The sequence below is a fragment of the Rhododendron vialii genome, chromosome 13a (genome assembly GCF_030253575.1).
Source record: "Rhododendron vialii isolate Sample 1 chromosome 13a, ASM3025357v1".
Taxonomy (NCBI): domain Eukaryota; kingdom Viridiplantae; phylum Streptophyta; class Magnoliopsida; order Ericales; family Ericaceae; genus Rhododendron; species Rhododendron vialii.
Genome location: NC_080569.1, coordinates 26,983,942 through 27,002,836, shown reverse-complemented (window position 1 = coordinate 27,002,836; position 18,895 = coordinate 26,983,942). Strand labels below are relative to the sequence as shown.

General features: G+C 38.8%; 1 protein-coding gene across 1 annotated transcript; it reads right to left on the bottom strand.

Moving 5' to 3' along the window:
- Nucleotides 1-777: 777 nt before the first annotated feature.
- LOC131313477 (receptor-like protein 4) lies at nucleotides 778-15,316 on the bottom strand. The gene is made up of 9 exons (XM_058341797.1): nucleotides 15,083-15,316; nucleotides 12,030-13,085; nucleotides 9,939-10,086; nucleotides 5,181-5,252; nucleotides 4,814-4,885; nucleotides 2,996-3,067; nucleotides 2,839-2,916; nucleotides 2,530-2,711; nucleotides 778-1,338 (listed from the first exon to the last, which is right to left on the bottom strand). Exons 1-9 carry the CDS (start codon nucleotides 15,150-15,152, stop codon nucleotides 1,217-1,219), a joined length of 1,872 nt encoding a protein of 623 aa, XP_058197780.1. The 5' UTR covers nucleotides 15,153-15,316; the 3' UTR covers nucleotides 778-1,216.
- Nucleotides 15,317-18,895: the final 3,579 nt, after the last annotated feature.

Sequence of the window (18,895 nt, the reverse complement as noted above, 5' to 3'; positions counted from 1 at the left end):
AAAAGTCAGAGAGAGAAAGAGGTGGAGTACATAAGAGGGATTGGGAAACAATATAAAAATGAGAAGCAAGTGAAACGAGCAACTGTAGCAATGTTTTTCAAAGTAGAGAGGAAAGAAGAGAGACTGATGCAAAGGGTTTTGGGTGTTTTTTTTCTTCTTTTGGCTCTTTAATTTAGTTTGAAGAGGGGAGTAAAGAGAGAGATGTGGATGTTCTTAATAGGGTGGGGGATAGTTTAAATCTAAGTTGTCTGTTGCTAAATTTAGTATGCTGCATCACCAAAAGTTTGCTTCAATAAAATGTTTTTGTCGGACCGCTTTTTTCCCCATCTCTCCTAACATCAATTGATGTTAGCGAGAATTTCAATTAAATCTTTTATGACATTCAACATCGCACCCTTGACATTGTATAATCAAATTCATGGCGATGAGGCTCCCGCGACTCAAACCCATGACTTTCTGGCTCTGATACTACTTGTCGAACTGCTTTTCCACCATCTCTCCTAAAATCAATTGGTGTTAATGAGGGTATCAATTAAGTCTTTTATGACATTCGACATTGCACCCGCAAATATGTTTTTAGAGCAGTTGCTGGAAATGACATTATATTACCAAATCCATGAGGTACTCCGGGCCCAACAGCTTTAACACTACGATTGCTATTAATTGTAAGCGAAAATAAGTGAGAATAAATCCAAACAAGAAGGAAATATAAGAATTAACTAGTTTACGACAGTGATATCATGTGAACTTACCGAAAATAAAAATAAAGCATGAAACTGAACATGTAAATTTGATTTTGTTAAGACATTTTGCCCCAAAAGAATTAAATATGGAAGCAATATAGGAGTTTTTCCTTCATGGTAACACATTTTGCCAAAACTGAGGAACAGCAGGACCATACAGCATTAGTCAAATCGTGCTACACACTATGTCCAAGGAGGGAACTAACATTCTAGAGTGATTCTTTCCAGGGTTCCTGAGTTTATAAAACAACAAAAAATTGCCCAAGAGACTTTTCAAAAAAATAATAATAATTGCCCAAGAGGTGGGAGTGGAACAAGAGAAATCAAAGCACATTCCCAGAGGCAATAAACCAAGATCAAAACAACCTGTAAAGCCAAACAGAACTGGTGGGCAGGCAGGCTTCAGCATCCAGCCACAAAAAAAATAGGAGCACACTTGAAATGCCAAGTATCTCAGAGATATGGTTGACTGGTTATGAAAGCAAGATTGGCCCATTCTCAGTAGCTGTCCGAGCATTTTCGTTCCCATAAGGCCTAGTCATTTGCACATCGCGAGAGAAGTGAGTCCTCGCCTTTGCATAGGGAGCCTCTCTTGCTGCGGAAAATAGAAAGGGTCTATCTTAGTGAAGGAAAGGCTACTCCATGCATGAGTGCTTGTGGAGATGGTGGCGATGACGTTGCTGGTGTGGTGGTGGTTATGAAGAAGCTGATACAAAAACTTTATGTACGGGATTTCTAATATAACCACCATTATCTTGTGCAATGTTGGTGACAATGGTGGTGGTGGTGAAGAAGATATGTTGTCACTAGTACGCTTGATCTTATGTTATACTATTGAACATCAACATTTCCATGTAATAAATCCTCCTAAGAAAATGACCAATACTCCCTCCGCGTACCAATGGCTAGTCCTTTTTTGGGATGCCAACTTTTTAAGGGGGCTTACAGTTAAACTCTCAAATCCAATTTGAAAAGCATATATTCCCAACACTTGGATTCCCACTTTTGTCAATATTGATAAATGATAAGCACTTGGTTCCGTTTGGTTCAATGTAAAATATTTTTTGGTGTAAAATGTTTCACATGTAAAATCATTTTGGCAAAAAAGAAAATTTCCGTTTTTTTTTTTTTTTTTCCGATGTTTGGTTGATCGTTATTTTCCATGTAAAATATTTTGGCAAAAACAAAAATATTTTTGGTTTTCGTAACATATGTAAAGATATATACTTCTATATAGTTGTATCGAGTATGTTTATATACATTTATATTATATATATATATATATATATATATATATATATATATATATATATATATATTGAGAGAGAGAGAGAGAGAGAGAGAGAGAGTCAAATTGAGGTATCATAAATGGCTGGATGGATCATGGATATAGTGGACGGCTGGAAGTGACAGAATCGGTGGCACTGGAAAATGAATTATGCATGTTTTGGTGGTAAGTTGTTTTACCCCGACTGACGGAAAATATTTAACAAAGGAAAACATTTTACTCATAAGTTGTGCAACCAAACACCGGAAAGTGAGTAAAATGTTTTACAGGAAAAGGTTTTACGGCCAAACAAACGGAGCCTTGGTAAGGAATAATTGTGGAAACTGACAAACTTCTCCTTTGAAATTTCAAATAGGACTAAAATTTTGGGACATCCCAAAATGGAAAGATGGACTAAAATGAGGGACAAGGGACTCAGGTAGTAATACTGTACCATATCTAACACCGTAATGTGTTTGATGTTTCCTATCTCTTTAAGCTTAGGATGGACATAGTTACCTGCAATTATCTGAGCTCGGAGAATATTCTGCCGCCTTTTCCACCAGCACATTAAGCAGGTGACAATAAGTAAGAGTGCCACACAAGAACCTAACGCAATGCCGATCTTCGCACCAAAGGAGAGGTGGGGACCACATGAATGGAGTCCAGGAATACCACAAAGTCCTGCATTATCAGTAAAGCTGCATGCATCCAGGGTAAGCATCTGAGACAGAAGTTAAACACTATACATACATCTTATATTTCCCTAGCATTTATATTTATTTTCTCAAGTTGACTCGATTTTAAACTCATTGAGTGCATACATACTTGAAGCTCGCTCTATGTAAAAGCCTTGCACCTAGAGTGGCCGGGACTCTTCCAGAGAGAGAGTTGCTATTGAGGTTCCTGCACCATCACGGCGTAGGTTATAAATCTATTTTGCATGTTCTCATTTCACGGTAACAGGTCATCAGCAAGATCTTACAGTCTTCGTAGAGATGTCAACTGTCCAAGGCTTTCAGGAATGGATCCATTGAAAAAGTTATAGGAGAGGTCCCTGTCATACAGACCTGTCATCAGGATTATATTAACAGAGTAACTTAAAATGAAGGCAACCACAAAAAGTGGAATGAAGATGCGTATGCCTTGAGTTATATACAACATCATTTAATCAGTGTGCAACATCTCAAGAAAATGCATTTTATGTCTTCAAAATAAATATGGCAGCATTACACAATCTTATCACACAATCAATGTACAAATACACAATGCTATAGTGGTTCTATCTGCTCCTCGCTAGAGCCATTGGAAGTACAAGCTTGAAAATAAATCAAGGATTCCCATTTCCAAGCCTAGTCAAGTTTCATTTCATGGTCATCGAGCTTGTTAACTTTAGTACCTTTAAAATGCACAAAGGAACACCAAGATTAAGAAAGGGAACTAACGTATATAAAGATTTAACTAATTCACATGGATAACTGAACTTCTCGACACAAGTTCATTAAAAAGAGTTGTTGAAGTTTTGTCCAGCATCAGTTAATTATCTCCTCCCAAACCAGTATATGAGCCTGGGCAGCCTCTCCACTTATAGCCAATTGATTTTGAGTTGGAAGCTTTAACATGGTATCAAAGCTAGGGTTTCTGAGAATTTGTTCTCCCTTGTTTGTGTCATAAGTGCACCATTTTTTGTTGTGATCCATGTGTTATGGATCGTTTGTTTACCTCTTCACGTGTACATTGGGGGTCGCACATGCCGGGGGAGTGTTATAGTTTGTCCCAAATCAGTTAATTACCTCCTCCAAAACTAGTACATAAGCCTAGGCGGTCTTTCCACTCATAGCCAATTGGTTTTGAGTTGGATGCTTTAACAAGAGTTAATAATGGCTCTTCTACCAAAAAAATGTGTTCTTCTCTTCCCTGGGAGAATAATGGAATAAACACATAAACCAAATAAACAACACTCCATGACCCAATGGGTGTTTGTGAAAATTATTTTGATAGATTTTTAGATTCTAGCTTCTAAAAATCAGTTAAGAATGTTTGTCAAAAATTCTACATGATTGATTTTTAGAATCTCTGACAACCTGACAAAGAAAACAAATTCTCAAAATTTCAAAACTGAGTTTGGGTAGCTTTTGGGATTCTGCAACACAAATTTCCACAAAAGGAATGAAATTCTCAAACTCTCACAGTTGTAAAAAAACAGGTTCCTCAACTTCCACTAAAATTCGGAATCTAAAATCTACAGCAGAATCTGAAGCTAAAATCTAAAATCTGTGTCCCCAACTTTTGCGAACACACCCTTATATTGCTAAGAAGTGTGGACCACAAAGAAACAAGATGGGAACCAACATGATTAACCTCATTTCCAAGAACAATTGCAACAAAGATCCAAGGCATGAAATATAATGGGCTTTAACATCTGGTTTCAGATGATTCTGGAAGAATATGGATGTCTAACGACACTACAGAGACGTGGCAAATCGCAGATCGAATTTGGGCAGTTAAAAATTATGAAGTTATTTAGTGACAATCAGTATAGCGGAACATGTTATCTGATGAAAGCATCAAGGTACTAAACAAAAACAAAAAAAGCCACCTACTCGCTGCTTTGAAACACATCTGCAAAATTTCAGTTATGAACCCATTAAAATTACTACATTAGCGCACTTTGATTGGTATCAGTGATACGATGAAAATTACACCCCCTTTTCTGCATCAAATTACATGATTTTACAATTAGAGAACAAACCTAAAGCAGTCAACAGTGTTGAATTATATAACAATAAACATGCATACTTACAATATCACTAAGCTTGTTATTGTTCCCACTGAAGATGGAATGGGCCCATGAATGCTATTTTCACTGAGGTTTCTGCAAATGTAACAAGTTAAAACAGGGGCGGATCAAAAAAAGAAGTTAAAAAGGAGGATAATGAAACTAAGCTACAGATGTGTATGTCATAAAGGAGAATCTATCCCACTTCATCAAGAAGAAAGGTAAGTGCAAGGAAATTGAACAATTTACAAGCGAGTGTTCCTAAGTTCTAACCAATATTGCTATGACACACAAAGAGTACAGCAGATTGTTATCCTTGCAGCTGGAACCTGGAAAATCATGCTTTACTTTTTCAAAGAAAGTTGAGGAAGAACTCGAGTAAAACTCTTACACGTTCTGCAGATGATGCAGTTTTGATATGTCATTCGGCAAGAATCCCTTCAAACCTTGGTTGTCCAAACCCCTGGTTAAGCAGAGCACAAGTAGTTAATAGAAAACGTGCAAAGAAAGTAATGGAAAAGGCTCAACTACTTTGACAAAACAAGCCTCAGAAAGACCATTTCACACTAATCAACATACTAGAAAGGTAAGTACATGTATGAAACTGGTACGTGACAAGGAAACTAGATATTAATATAGAAACGCATAACTACACTAAAAATTAAAGTGATCCTTTAATTTCTCAACGAATTTCCTAGGCAAAAATACATTGAAGCACATAAAATTACCTACAAAAAAAGCTTGCCTGCAAAAAGTTCCAGAATTTGGTTTGAGTGGCACAAACAAAGACATATAGTCCAACATAAGCTAGAGAAAATCAGACAACAAAGTGAAAACTGAAAACACTTGCATGGCTCATAAATTTTGGTTTAACATGTGATAAGAAGAGGCACCTAAACCATCATTTTAGGGAGGCAAGACATGTTTACCCATGAAGAGAAAACCCAAAACACGGAAGTGGAAGCCCAGTAACAATGCCACAGAACTTAGAGAGAAACCTAATGGTCCATAAAAAAAAAAAATTGTAGGAGGCATTGACCAGACTCACATTACATGACCCATCACCAATTGTCCCAACGAAACATTCACAAGATAAGACCCGCTCCCATGATCCTGCCATATAGGAAGACTAAGAACGACCATTCAGGCATCCACAAGAGTTTATGAAATAGTGGCACACTAGAGGCAAATTTTTAAAGTTCCACACAGATGCCAAGTAGACTAGCCACAAAACTGAAACCCATAAGATGAGAAAATGTCTCAAATGATCACACCTTGACAAGTTGATGTAACAGGGTTCCCATTTTCTTGAGTAATACAGCACAAGTGGGGCAAAAAATTGTCTTCCTTCCAGTTTAGGTTCATCAGAGACCACTGAATTCTGTTATCTGGAACAAGAATGCAACCTTTCGAATAAGGTTGTTCAACACTTCTAATTTGCGCATCCACAATCGTTTGCCAAAATTTTGTCAGGACATACTTGTCAAAGCATCTAACTCCAAACCAATTGGGAAAGAGTGGAGAGGCCGCTCAGGCTCATATACTAGTTTTGGAGGAGATAATTAACCAATGTGGGACAAATCCCAACACTCCCCCGCACGTGCGACCCATAACTCACACATGGAAAGGAAAACAAAGGATCCATAACACTTGGATCACAATAAACAATGGTGCACTTATGGCACAAACAAGGGCGAAGAAGGAACAGATTGGATCTTAGAAAATCACCTTAAATCATATCGCCAAGAGAAGTAGATTGAATAGGGGTTTCAGATCGAAAACGGCAAGATTGACGCCAACAGATGCCGCAATGAACAATGCCGCTTGAACAGTTCCCGACGAACAGTGTCGTGTGAACAGTACCGATGAACAGTGAGCATGAACAGTACGATGAACAGTGACGTGAACAGTGTCATTTTAGGGTTTTGATGAGTGTGGGTAGGTTGTTTTAGGATTCCAAAGGGTTTGGGTAGGTCGTTTTAGGGTTTTTTTTTTTTGGCGTCAAGATGATGGCTGAGGTAGCGGTGGTGGTGGGTGGTGTAGGGCAGCAGTGGCTATGGTGGTAGGTTAGGGTTAGCTCTGATACCATGTTAAAGCATCCAACTCCAAACCAATTGGCAAAGAGTGGAGAGGCCGCCCAGGCTCATATACTAGTTTTGGAGGAGATAATTAACCAATGTGGGACAAATCCCAACAATACTCTCCTGATATATTATGTCAGTAGTAGTACTTTTGAAAATTTAAAAATAGGTTGCTAAAACGGAAATATGAGCATCATAAGCATCCTATTAATATAAGACCCAAGTAGATGGCTCAAAACTAACTTTTGTATTACTTTCCTTTCATTTCTTTGGGTAAATTATGTCTGTATGCAATACAGACCTTCAAGGTTGGAACATGAGTCAGCATGAAGAACCACACAATAAAGGAACATAATAAAAAGTTCTGTATAATTACAACGGCAAGTTCGACTGTGGATATGCTTTTATTAGTGCTTATAGGAGTCGAAAACACACGAATATTCCATTTTCTCACATACACCTATGTCGTAGTGTCATGACCCATAGCAGACACAGATACTTCAAATAAACAGCCCGTGTGGCTTGTCACATAAGCGTCGTTATGGGGATGGATAAGCCTGGTCTGGCTGCTCTGGCAAAGTCCCAATGCAGTCTCCTACCCAACTGAGTCAACAACTTTTACCCAAAATCTCCCCTTCCACAAGTTCTAAATTTCTTCATCATTTCCTATGATAAGCAGCCAAGCAGGATGAGTCAAGGTGGGAAAATAGGGAATCAGTCCAAAATTTGTATCCCCACCAGGAACAGCCCTCTTAAAGTCGGAACAATAGACGACTTGAGATGTTGAATTGCTTGTCTCATCAGTATAACGTTAAAAACAACTTAGAAATGAAAGGAGATTTATTACGAGTCATTGAGTCGAGAACTCAACGAAGCAAGCTGAAGAACAAAAACAAAATTAGAAAGCACAAATGCTACACCCAGTGGTGGAAATGTATCGGGCAATGAATCAATCTCCAGTACATTAGATAAAAATATATGAGAAAAAGAACACACTCACTTTATTGCCAAATTCTGACAAGGATGGAAAGTCATATTAATGTAGAACTCGAAGCATGAAAGCCATATAAGAAATGAACAGGAGAGGTCTTCCCCTGGTGTTGGTTCCAGACAACTAGGAAAATGAATTTTGGTACTTGGAACTTAAGACGTTATGCTAACTGAGACATGAGAAAAGACCTACTTGAGGTAGCATTCACATGTAAACACCTATTATTTCATTGGCAAAAAGGCCACATGAATGAAATGGACATAAAATAGCAAGATTGAAACGGCGAATGACTGACTTTGGGAGAACTCCCCTTGGTCAGGGGTTCGATTTCCCACCGGGTGAGTACCCTGATAGTAAGTGGGATGCCCGTAGAATCCGTTTTTGGAAGAATTGGAAAAAACCTCAAACGAAGGTTTCTGTACCGGTTCCGGAAGAGCTAAGAAAAAGAATGAAAATAGCTTTTTCTATTTATTCTATTTCTATTACGCTTCCGAAGAAAAGACTTGCTTGGTCTCAATATCAGGTCTGAGAGGGTCTCACATGGGCAGGAGCGGGTCGAGTCCGTATCGCAGCGGTTCATCCAAAAAAAGAAGTGACGACGTGACGTTCTGTTGTTATCGACCAATCATTCTTGCTGGAGAGATGCTCAAGCCCAGATCTCTTTATTAAGAAAAGATAGGACATATAAAGTCAAGGCTTCGCTCGCCTTGGTGGTTATCCTTCCGACAGAAGAATTATCACAATCGAGATTAGCAGGTAGGAATGGATAGTTTCCTTCTTTGTGCTTTCTTTCTAGTCCCTGTGTCCAAGAGAGATAAGACGAACGAGGGAAAAAGCTTGAAATTGAAGAGGTTTTCCAACCTTTTCACAATTACAGTTGGCCGTGACTGCGCTAGTTCCCCCGAGGTTTGGGTTGCGCAGTCGGGTCCAATTGTGGACCGGTTGTAGGGTTGTTCCTCGGTTATCAAAAAAGAAGAAGATTGAAACGGACATACGTACAGAGAAGGAGCAAGAGAATCTGTGTTCAGCAATTTTGGGAAGTATAAAATGGGAGAGGAATTCTCAAAAAATTCTAAAATTTGGGGAATCTAACGTATCCAAGCTCTGCTGTGATGATGCTATGAAAGCCCGAGATTTTACTGTTGTGATCCTTGAGTCAACTATGCTCCTTTTACAAATAACACCAGCATATTGTGGTGCCCTACGAATCCAATACAACAGTACAGTTTAATAGTCAAAACTGGCTTGGGATACATCTATGTAAAAGCTACAAAGCAGTACCAGAAAATTAAAAGAAAGTGTTTCTGTTAACTTGCACTAGTATAGGGAGCGCCAGTCTCAATAAGTAATCACGTAGGAAGGGAGAAGTCCAAGAAAGCCACAAACATTAGAATTGTGAAGAAGGATCCACGTGGCCTGCTCTCAGTGCTAAGGATAAGACTTATCTCAGTTGAGATAGAATAACTGGAGAGGCCAGTAGCCTCAAAATGATTACAAGATATAGAGTGTGTCCTTGGTCACACGGTTCGGGGTACATGGGTGACAGTCCTGATGGCCTGCGAGCTAGTTCGCACATCGACGCTTTGGCTCTTCATTCGCCGAAAATTTGCGCACTAACTTCCCCTGATTTGTGGACTAGTAAGTTAGGGTTAGTTTTAAAGTATAGTTCAGAATAGTTTCAATGAAACAATTTCCACCCGTCCATGGCTCCATGCAGTAATATTTGAGTCTTATGAAAATGCGTGGTCTGAGATGATATAATATTAAGCTACTAGTAGCTAAAATCATACCACTGCAAAGGGAAGCTCGCAGTCAGATAGAAATTATTTAACCTATATCCATCAATGGTACTCATACAGTAAACTTGATTGGAGTGCTATCAGATTGTTTGCAACAGAGAACTAAGGCAAAAGTAGAAGATCTGCACCAAGCTTCATAACACAACTTTTTTTCAGGAAAAAATGTGTCAATATCGTATTGAAGACATAACAAGATGACATAACGATGTAACCTGAAAAACAATGATCACATAAGTAAATGAAATAAATGTGATCGAAGCACAAGATCAAGAACTTACAGTCCATCGATGACCCATTTACTGCTAGTTTTGTCAAATTGACAATCTGCCCCACTCCATGGATGTTGTTGCGGAACACATGGATCACCATTCCACCCAAAACGAAGAGGGAGCCCTAATGCGCTCTTCAACGTTTGTAAAGCACTAACTAGAATAAACAGAGGACAAATTTTGATAACAGCTCATTAAAAGTTCCAAAACTGAACGACAAATATGGAAAGTCAATGAGAAGAAAAGAAGCATAATCTCCAATGTCAATCTTGGCAAACAGATCAAAGGTTCATAAGAAGCAAGGAGAAAATCCTTTGCTTTTGGCAAACAAACGAAGGAAGTTCACCAATACATCTACAACTTTCTTAACTACTAGAACTACAGAAGATAACTGAGTTAGATATGGAAACAAGTGACACAGCCATATTGGGTATTGCATGAGTCCAACTAAGACAAATCTGCAGAACTTCATAAACACAGGCAGAAAGCATCACCATGCACCACAAAGGATTTTGAAACCTTCCAAATGGTAGGATCCAAGATAAACGAACTCCACTTCATACATGAAGAAGTACCTCATGATAATGAAAAAAGTGCTTTCAAAATCGGAAAAAAGAATAAATAAGCAGCTAACTTTGTGTTGCTCACTTGCTGAAACAGCATCTTAGGGGTCTTTCTTCCCACACATTTTCTACCTCTTCCAGGCCCGTATGAGACTTGTGCACACGGTACAACCTTTTGATTTTTCTTCTTCCAAACTTAAACTTCCTTTTTAACAGATGTCGTCTAATTTACCAAGTTCCTAGTACAATTTTGCACTCATAATGTTTACAACTAATCAATATTTCCTTCATGCAAGGCTTTGAGTTTCAGAATAAAGAAAATGGAGTAGAAGATAGAAGGAAAGAAGCAAAAACTCTACAAGGTAAACTGCAAAAGTAAGAAAAAAAACAAGGAAACAAATGTTCATCAATTTTGTATCTTCTTTATAGTAGTGAGAAAATTCAATTTCAAATATCCCCCAGTAACCAATTGGTGGACAATTTTGTTCCCCTGATAGTGCTAATTTGCTAAAAACTCACGCAACAATAAGATACACATCCAACAGCCAACAAGTGGAGTTTCTTAGGTAGGTAGTTTCAAGGTTATCATACGGTGAATATGAAAAGGCACTATCAAGACCAAACCCCAGCCCTCCACTTTATCACATGTAGCAGCAAAGCTATTGTAGGCATGAAAATAGAAATGTAATGCCAAGAATATTCCTTCTATACAGCAAAAATGATAATTTCCTTGTGGGCAGCTTTATAATTCGGGTAAACTTATTTCTAATTATTTCATAATAGGGTAAAAAATTTCCCGCTAGGCTTTACAGTTGTTGAGTTACCACATACTCACACAGAATTCTAGAGAGAAGTCTTCTAAAGGGTCTAAAGAAAAGGACGACTAATGGTTTAAGCTACTGCGATAGTTTGATCAGTAATTATGTGCATCAATTAGGGTAAGAATTCTTTGGTGACACCTGCTTCCAATTAACCTTATTGGTAAGAATGTGTCAACCTACATATACTAGATTCAGGGCAATTAATCAAACAGAACATAATTCAATCAGTTTTTGTTTGTGCCGCCTCAGAAATTGGACTAGTGGCTATGGCTTGGATTATATGAAAACTTTTTGTTTTGGTACTATTGGTGCATTGGTGTGATTGTGTGTGCAAGCTAGCAACATGTATCAACATGAGTGCTTGTTTGAGGCATAGTGGCTCATGTGCTTGGTGAGTTACATGGTTGAACATCGGATTGGAGTTGCATGTTAGACATGGGCATGGGCATATTTATAAACTGTAACTTTGGATGTAAACTTTGTAGATATGGATCTCGGTGACATTGAGGGAGTTAAAATTGGGTTTGCTTCCATGGAGTAGCATGGGTTTCAGAACAAAACAAGACCACTTGAAATAAGAATATGCGGATCCAAAAAAATATATATATATGAATATCATTTTTGTATCACAAAACAGAGAATGAAGTCTTCATACTTAAAAATGCAAATCTAGCCACCCTCATCAACGTCTGAAATCAAGGAGTAGGATAAATTACCTTCATCTGGCAAAGTTTTAAACTCAGCTGTGATGACCTCAAAGATTTCCACAGCGTTAATCAGGGCATGACCTTTTGTAGGGTGCATGGTTACTGTCAAAGTTCTCCCATTAATAGCAACAGTCTTGTTCAGTACTAAAGCACTATAAATGCCCCCACTCATGTTCACAATATCCACATCTTGAAAAGCAACATCACCATTTATTAGGATGTCAAATACCCTTTGACCTGCGCCAGTAACAGAAGGATCAATCTCCGCAAAGTGAAACCAAATTGAGTAGTTTCTGTTGGGGTCCACATCCATTGTATAGGCTAAATCCGGCTGAATATCAGTACTAGCAAGAGCAGTCTGATAAAGAGCTTCTGGGTAGAAGTTTGGCGACGTTGAGGTCTGCTTGATGCTTTTTGTAGTAGTGAAAGTTTGATCAGAACTCTGACCAAAAGTTTTAAGGGGGTTCCAGAACCTATCTCCACCCCAGTGGTCCCCACTGTAGTCTACATCAAACTTTGGGTTCTTAGCACCACAGCTCAGTCTTTTGTCTGTTTTCAGAATAGTCCCTTGCCCCCATTGTGAGCCAAAGTGGTAAGCGTTATCATCAACTTGAAGAATTTCAATGGCAAGTATTGCGGGATCTCCGTGACCAGTGCTATGGAAGCAAAGGGAGGCTGAGCCAACAGTAAGAAATATCAGGGCTTCAACAAAGGCCTGCTCATCATCGTGCTCGCTCCAACCTGATTTTAGAGATTCAATCTGGGTTCCCTCAACAGAAACATCAAATAAAGGTTCATTGTCAAAATTAGGCTCTGCCACCAATCCAAAAAATATTCTAACGGAATAGTGGCCTTTGGGAACTCTGTTGATGTTATAGCAATTTTCTGGACCCTCAGATAGAGGGAAATAGCGGACTGTATTAAGTAGGGGTGTGATAAAACTTGGACGTGTTCCATTTGTGGGTATTCCTCCTGTATATGCAAAATCCTTATACCACAATGTATTGGTTGGTGGAGTATGGACATCATTCCGAGCTCCACAGCTTATTCGCATAGCATAGGGTGCTGTATCGAAAAAAAGTTTTGCAGAATAGAACACCAAATAATAGAAGTCAGATGATTAAGTAAAAATCTCTAACCCTCAACTGCATGCTTTGGCAAACAAAATCAATGCAACAATAGCTATTCGTAGTTTCGTACTGTGCTCGTACTAATTGACTATGTAGCACATACATGGGCTGGGGCCACAACAATTCTCAAAAAATGGGGGCACTGACCCGGCAAGGGACACCACATTTCTTTTACAGTTCATTCAGTTATTCATACCAACATTGTAACCACTAAATATTTTGGTTAATGTTCCCATCAAATGCGTTATCAATGGATGGTATATGCCAATATACATTCACATGTTTTATACTTATGACAGTATTGGCCCAGTATGTTTTGCTATGTAGCGGGTCGAACCCACCTAGACATAGGGCCTGACAACACGAGCATTCCGCTTGGGCCGAATGCATGCGGGCAGGGTGGACGGGCCAAATGTACATTAAAGCCCATGACATGTGAGTCTAGTCCGTATTGTTGTTACTAAATTAATATTTTACATATATATTAATTTGATTGGTCTTTGAAATGAGTTTGTCACCTACTTGTGAGACTAAGGTGTGCTTTTAAAAAGGTTATTCCCCTAGTAAGACTTGTAACGTGGGGTAATTAGCTGTAAACCCTCTTATTAACTTAGTCTCCTACTTTTACTCTAACTAATCAAACCATTATCCTATTAATACTCCTATTATTTCTTGCAAATTTATAGGAATGGTTTGTTACAAATAAAAACCAAGTGGTCTTGGACGTTGGTTATAAATTTGATGGGAGTAGTGTTTGCCAATATATACTTTTCTTAATTCCATACTCTGACTTCTCTATATGGCAGAATTTGCTCTTCTTCTCTTTTTCATGCAAACATCTTGTGCTCCACTATGTCTTCTCATACTACTACTATACGTTCGGCTCGTTTTTCATCATAATTTCCATACATATATTTGCTACTGATTTCATACGGATTTCGAGTGTCGGGAAACTACATGGTTCGTGAGTTTGCTTCACTGCACAGAAGGAAACTTGAAGGTCGATGTAACTTAGGGGAGGAGTACCATACAACCCTGTGCAAGAGGGGGTATATCGTTCCTTAGGAGAGCACTATCACGTGCCTCGACCACCCCACATGCTATTCTTATTCCTTTCTCTATCTATTTAATTTTGTCAATTGGATTGATGAATATTATTTAGAATTATTATTCTATCAGAAAATTCCTATCGCATATATTTTATCCAACACATAGAAACCGTAGGGCTGGACCAGGCAGGAGTATGCCCGACAGGCGAGGTGACTCAACAGACAAAGCAACTTACATGGCGCCCCAATGTTACGTTCCAAAAACATGTCCGTCCACGTGGACACCGAGCGTGATACATGACGTCACCGACCAGAAACGGTCGGAGAAGACATCATGGGCCTCGTGCCTAGCACGGACTTACTTGGGGAGCAAGTATACTCTTTCTATTATGCCTGAGGAATAAGCTAATAAAGAATCAATTCTTCCAATTGATCCCAAAACTAATACACTAAAATACAAATAAACTGTTCCCGTAACTCTCTCCTCCAACACTCATCCCCATTAACACTAACCAAAAAGGTTCCAACATTGCCAAACCAATAGTCCCAAGTCCGAGACTGAGCCATCTCACTCGTCAAAAAAACAAAAAAACAAAAAGAGGAGAAAAAAAGTAATAGGAAGACTACTACTTCAACTAACTTCTGTGAACCTAATCGAGAGTAACTGTACATGTTGATACTGCAATTTAAGCATCAACAAAAAGATAACCTCATGACCTACTTGTACTAAATCAATGCACTCGTTAACTACACCGATCGATCAAGTAGCAAGTAAAATTCTACTTCTGAATGCCTAACCTAATCTCGAAGCGTACTCTACACCACAATTTGAAGATAAACCATGGGATACATACATTACTAGAGAGAGAGAGAGAGAGCTAACCACGTCGAGAATACGAAAGGCGGAGAGCTAAGCAGAAGGTAAGGAACACTACGAGACTGTGCCTGAGCATCGTGCCTTCGAAATCCCTTGCTTTGCTTCTCTCCCTCTGTCTAAAGCCCCTGCATTCCTCTTCTATCTGATTTCTACAAGCTTTTAGAGAGAGAGAGAGAGAAGAGAGAGACTGTTTAGGACGTGGTGGCAGGTAAACAGTTGAAATAAATTACTGTAATTTCTTCTTTGTTTTAGTTGACCGGTGCAGAGGCGGCGTTAATGTGCTTCTCAGGCTCCATAAACTCGATGAAGGTGTCATCACAGTTATTTGCTTGCGACCCAAAGAAAAACAACCACCGACGTTGATTGACAGGGAAGACACGTGTAAGGTCAGTTATACGGGTGCGTCATTGGTAGCGTGAGCCTGCGTCGTAGATTGGTTGGGGACCATCATTTCTTCTGGGGCAAATTGGTGGCGTCATTAATTCTTCGATAGAGGAAAAGAGGATTTGCTAGTTTCACTTTACCATTCTGAGCTCGTATTTAACTTCAATTTAAGTTTAAAATTTTAGATCCATTACAGAATTAGATTTGGAATTAAGTTTAAACAAGTTTTTGTTAACAATGTTTTAAAAAAAATAAATTACTGGAAATTAGCTCGTGAATCGTGATCGACTCCATTCAAGTTTATTTCAGATCGGTTCGTCTATTAATCAGCCGAGCTCACACATAATTTTTCAAGTTTGTTACTCCCTCCGTCCTTAGGCAACTACAATATCGTTATGTAACTTTTGAAAAATAAATAGATTTAAATATTTTGGACTCCTTTTTTCTACTACTATTTTTCTTATACAGTTATACTTGATTTTCAGATCAACTTGCGCGCACCTGGATTAATTATGTGACTCTAAAGTTAACGACTAGATAAAATTCCAATGGCCTCAAGGTTAAGAATGTTTGGTTTTCGACTCTTCATGGAATACGAACTTGCAACCTTTGGGAGGCAAGCTCTTTAGTTGTTTTCTCATATCTACTTGGTCAAATTCCTCTTTAAGTTTTCATTCTATATTAAAGATCTACTACCCAAAATTATGTAATTTTTGAATAAAAACTAAGTACTTTTGTGTCTAATTTAGTTTTTTTTTTCTTGCATCAAATTACAAAAATATAAATGTTTAAATTGATGTGTAATTTTTTTTTTTGCAATTCGTTAATCCTAATCTACACTATCTTAGGGGTACTTGGGTGAAGGAGATGTGGCTTACGGGAATCGAACCCTGTCCATGTGCATAAGAGTATGTAAGGAAGACCAATTGCATTCCACTCCACTCCACTTGCATATGCTACTCCATTTGACAATACTGTTGTGGGCAGAAGAGAGGAGAAATTGAGGGGGAAGTAGCAAAATACTGTCACGTGATGACGTGGACAGGGGGTTTATATTAGTTGAAATTTATAAGCCCCTAAAAAACGGGAGATGGATCTTTGATGACGTTGCCCCGTAAATACAGTATTGAATTGGATTGATGAAGACTCTTGTCGTTCTAACAGGACTTGGACTTTGGGCTGCGCATTGGAGACCTTTTGACATTTGGCCCTTTTATCAGGCCGCATCAAGGGGGCAATTAGCAAGACTTGTTGCGCAATCACCGGAGCACATGTAATTACTACATTTTGTGATATTATGATATTTTTTCTTTTGAGTTCTCTTGCTTAGAAGATGCACACTTTGGCCGTTAGACTTACAAACCAGAAAGTCTACACACAAACATACAATCTGTGCACAGATTGTGCACAAATTTTTGTTGTGGGGCTCACATAAATCATTCGAGCCGTTTGTTAAATGTAAAATATTTTATCAAGAATCTCCGTAAAAAATAATCTCAATCGATACTTATAGGTGCTCGATCCAATCATATAACTTTTCATTATCCGAAAATCTGAATGAAAAGTTAGATGGTTGGATGAAGCAACTATAGGTATTGGATTGAGCTTATTTTTTACGGGGACCCTTGAAAAAATATTTTACATTTAATGAACGGCTCGGATGATTTTGTGTGGGATCCGTGATGGGCCCCACAACGAAATCTGTGCACAGATTACTGTGTGTGCAGCACAGTTCCTTACAAACTATGGAAAAGGAAAATCGTTAGGGACATTTTTGGTCCGGTGTTATCAACCGGTTACGTGTCCTCGTACGATCAAATTTCTCTCTAGCTTTAAAGAATACACTCGGATGGTTCTCGCTTATCGTCGCTCATGTATCTCTTGGTTTTTTGATTCCCTTAAGATGAACATTCTTTTGGTATTTATAGTCGCAATATCGTCATATGTCCTCTTAACTTGTACGATGAAAAAATGTATGTGCAAATGCTCTATGAGCTTTCTTCCTCACTTGACTGGTTGGACACATGGCACTGGTGGGTTTCAGAGAATCACATATGCAATGGTGGAACCAAGAGTCCAATACTAACCCAAAATTTAATAAACTAATATGTGTATATATATAAAAATCCAAAAGATTTTATAATTGATATCCAGAAAACTTGTAAAAAACACGTAAATGTTAAAAAAGAAACAAAAGAAAAGTACATAAAATATGCACTATTGAAGTTTTACCCTACATTTTAAAGAGTAAAAATAATTTATTATCGAATTTGAGTCGATATCTTCAACAAATTTTCTTTCAATGAAGATAAATAATAATTTTTCGACTAGATTTTTATTTTTAAAGTATTTGTTTTTTACTTTATTTTATTTTATTAAGTAAAGATGATTTAAAATAAGTTGAGAAATGATTTTATTTTCTGGTTATGATTTGAATAAGTTGCATCAAAGTAGTTGGCAACTTGATGCAGTAGCCAAAGAGGAGGAGTTCCATTTTAAGCATGCCAAGGCCCATTTCTACTAACCGGTATTTTCGTAATATTACTGATCGTGGAATTAGGCGATGGGCTTGCTTGGGTTCGATTGGAAACGGGCCGACGGTCAGAACACAGTGCCTTTGGCCCTCTGCCGTGTGTTTTTTAGCCTTTTGAGGCCGTTTAGGCCTTCGTTTGGGCCTTCGAACCATTTCGGGCCATTCTTTACGCTTTAATAACTTTCCGTAGGAAAGTCCAATTCAGCCCATTCTTTTTTCTGATGTTTTGTTTTTCCGTCTAGTTTGTGGGTCCGAATTAATTTCGGTATTGTTTCCTTATGTTTTCTAGGGTTCTTTATATTCTGTTTTATGCCTTAGGGCTAAACAGTTGATTAATGATAAAGAAAAGAGTCAGAGAGAGTTTCTCTAAAATATTGAGTTTGTGATTGTCCTTATCGCTTCGATCATCAGTTTTCTTATACGCTTCCCTACATCAGTTGGTATCAGAGCCAGGTTCTGATCTCGACTATGGCCGCAAGACGTGCTGGAGGTCGAAGGGGAGGAGGCCGTACGGCTTTTGTGGAAGAAGTTTATGAGCGTGATGACGTCGCGCGAGAAGCACGAACAGAGGAGAGATTCCATCGGCTTGAGCAGCGGGTGGAAGATGCGTTCGGGGCCCTGTCCGAACAAATCGCTGCCATGACGATGGGTAATCCCCCTCGCCATCGTCCTGTGAACCACCATCTTCAGGAGGAGGACGGGTTCTCGGATGGTGAGTCTTATGCTAACCCCTTTGCTGAAAGTGGCCGGCCCGGTCGCTATCGCCCAAGGGATCGGGAGGTTGTGGCAGAACGCCATGATTCTCGCCGGTGGGAGGCTGGATTGAAGGTTGAACTTCCTGAGTTCCACGGGGGAGTGACGCCTGAAGAGTTCTTGGATTGGATGGCTGCTGTTGAGGAAAC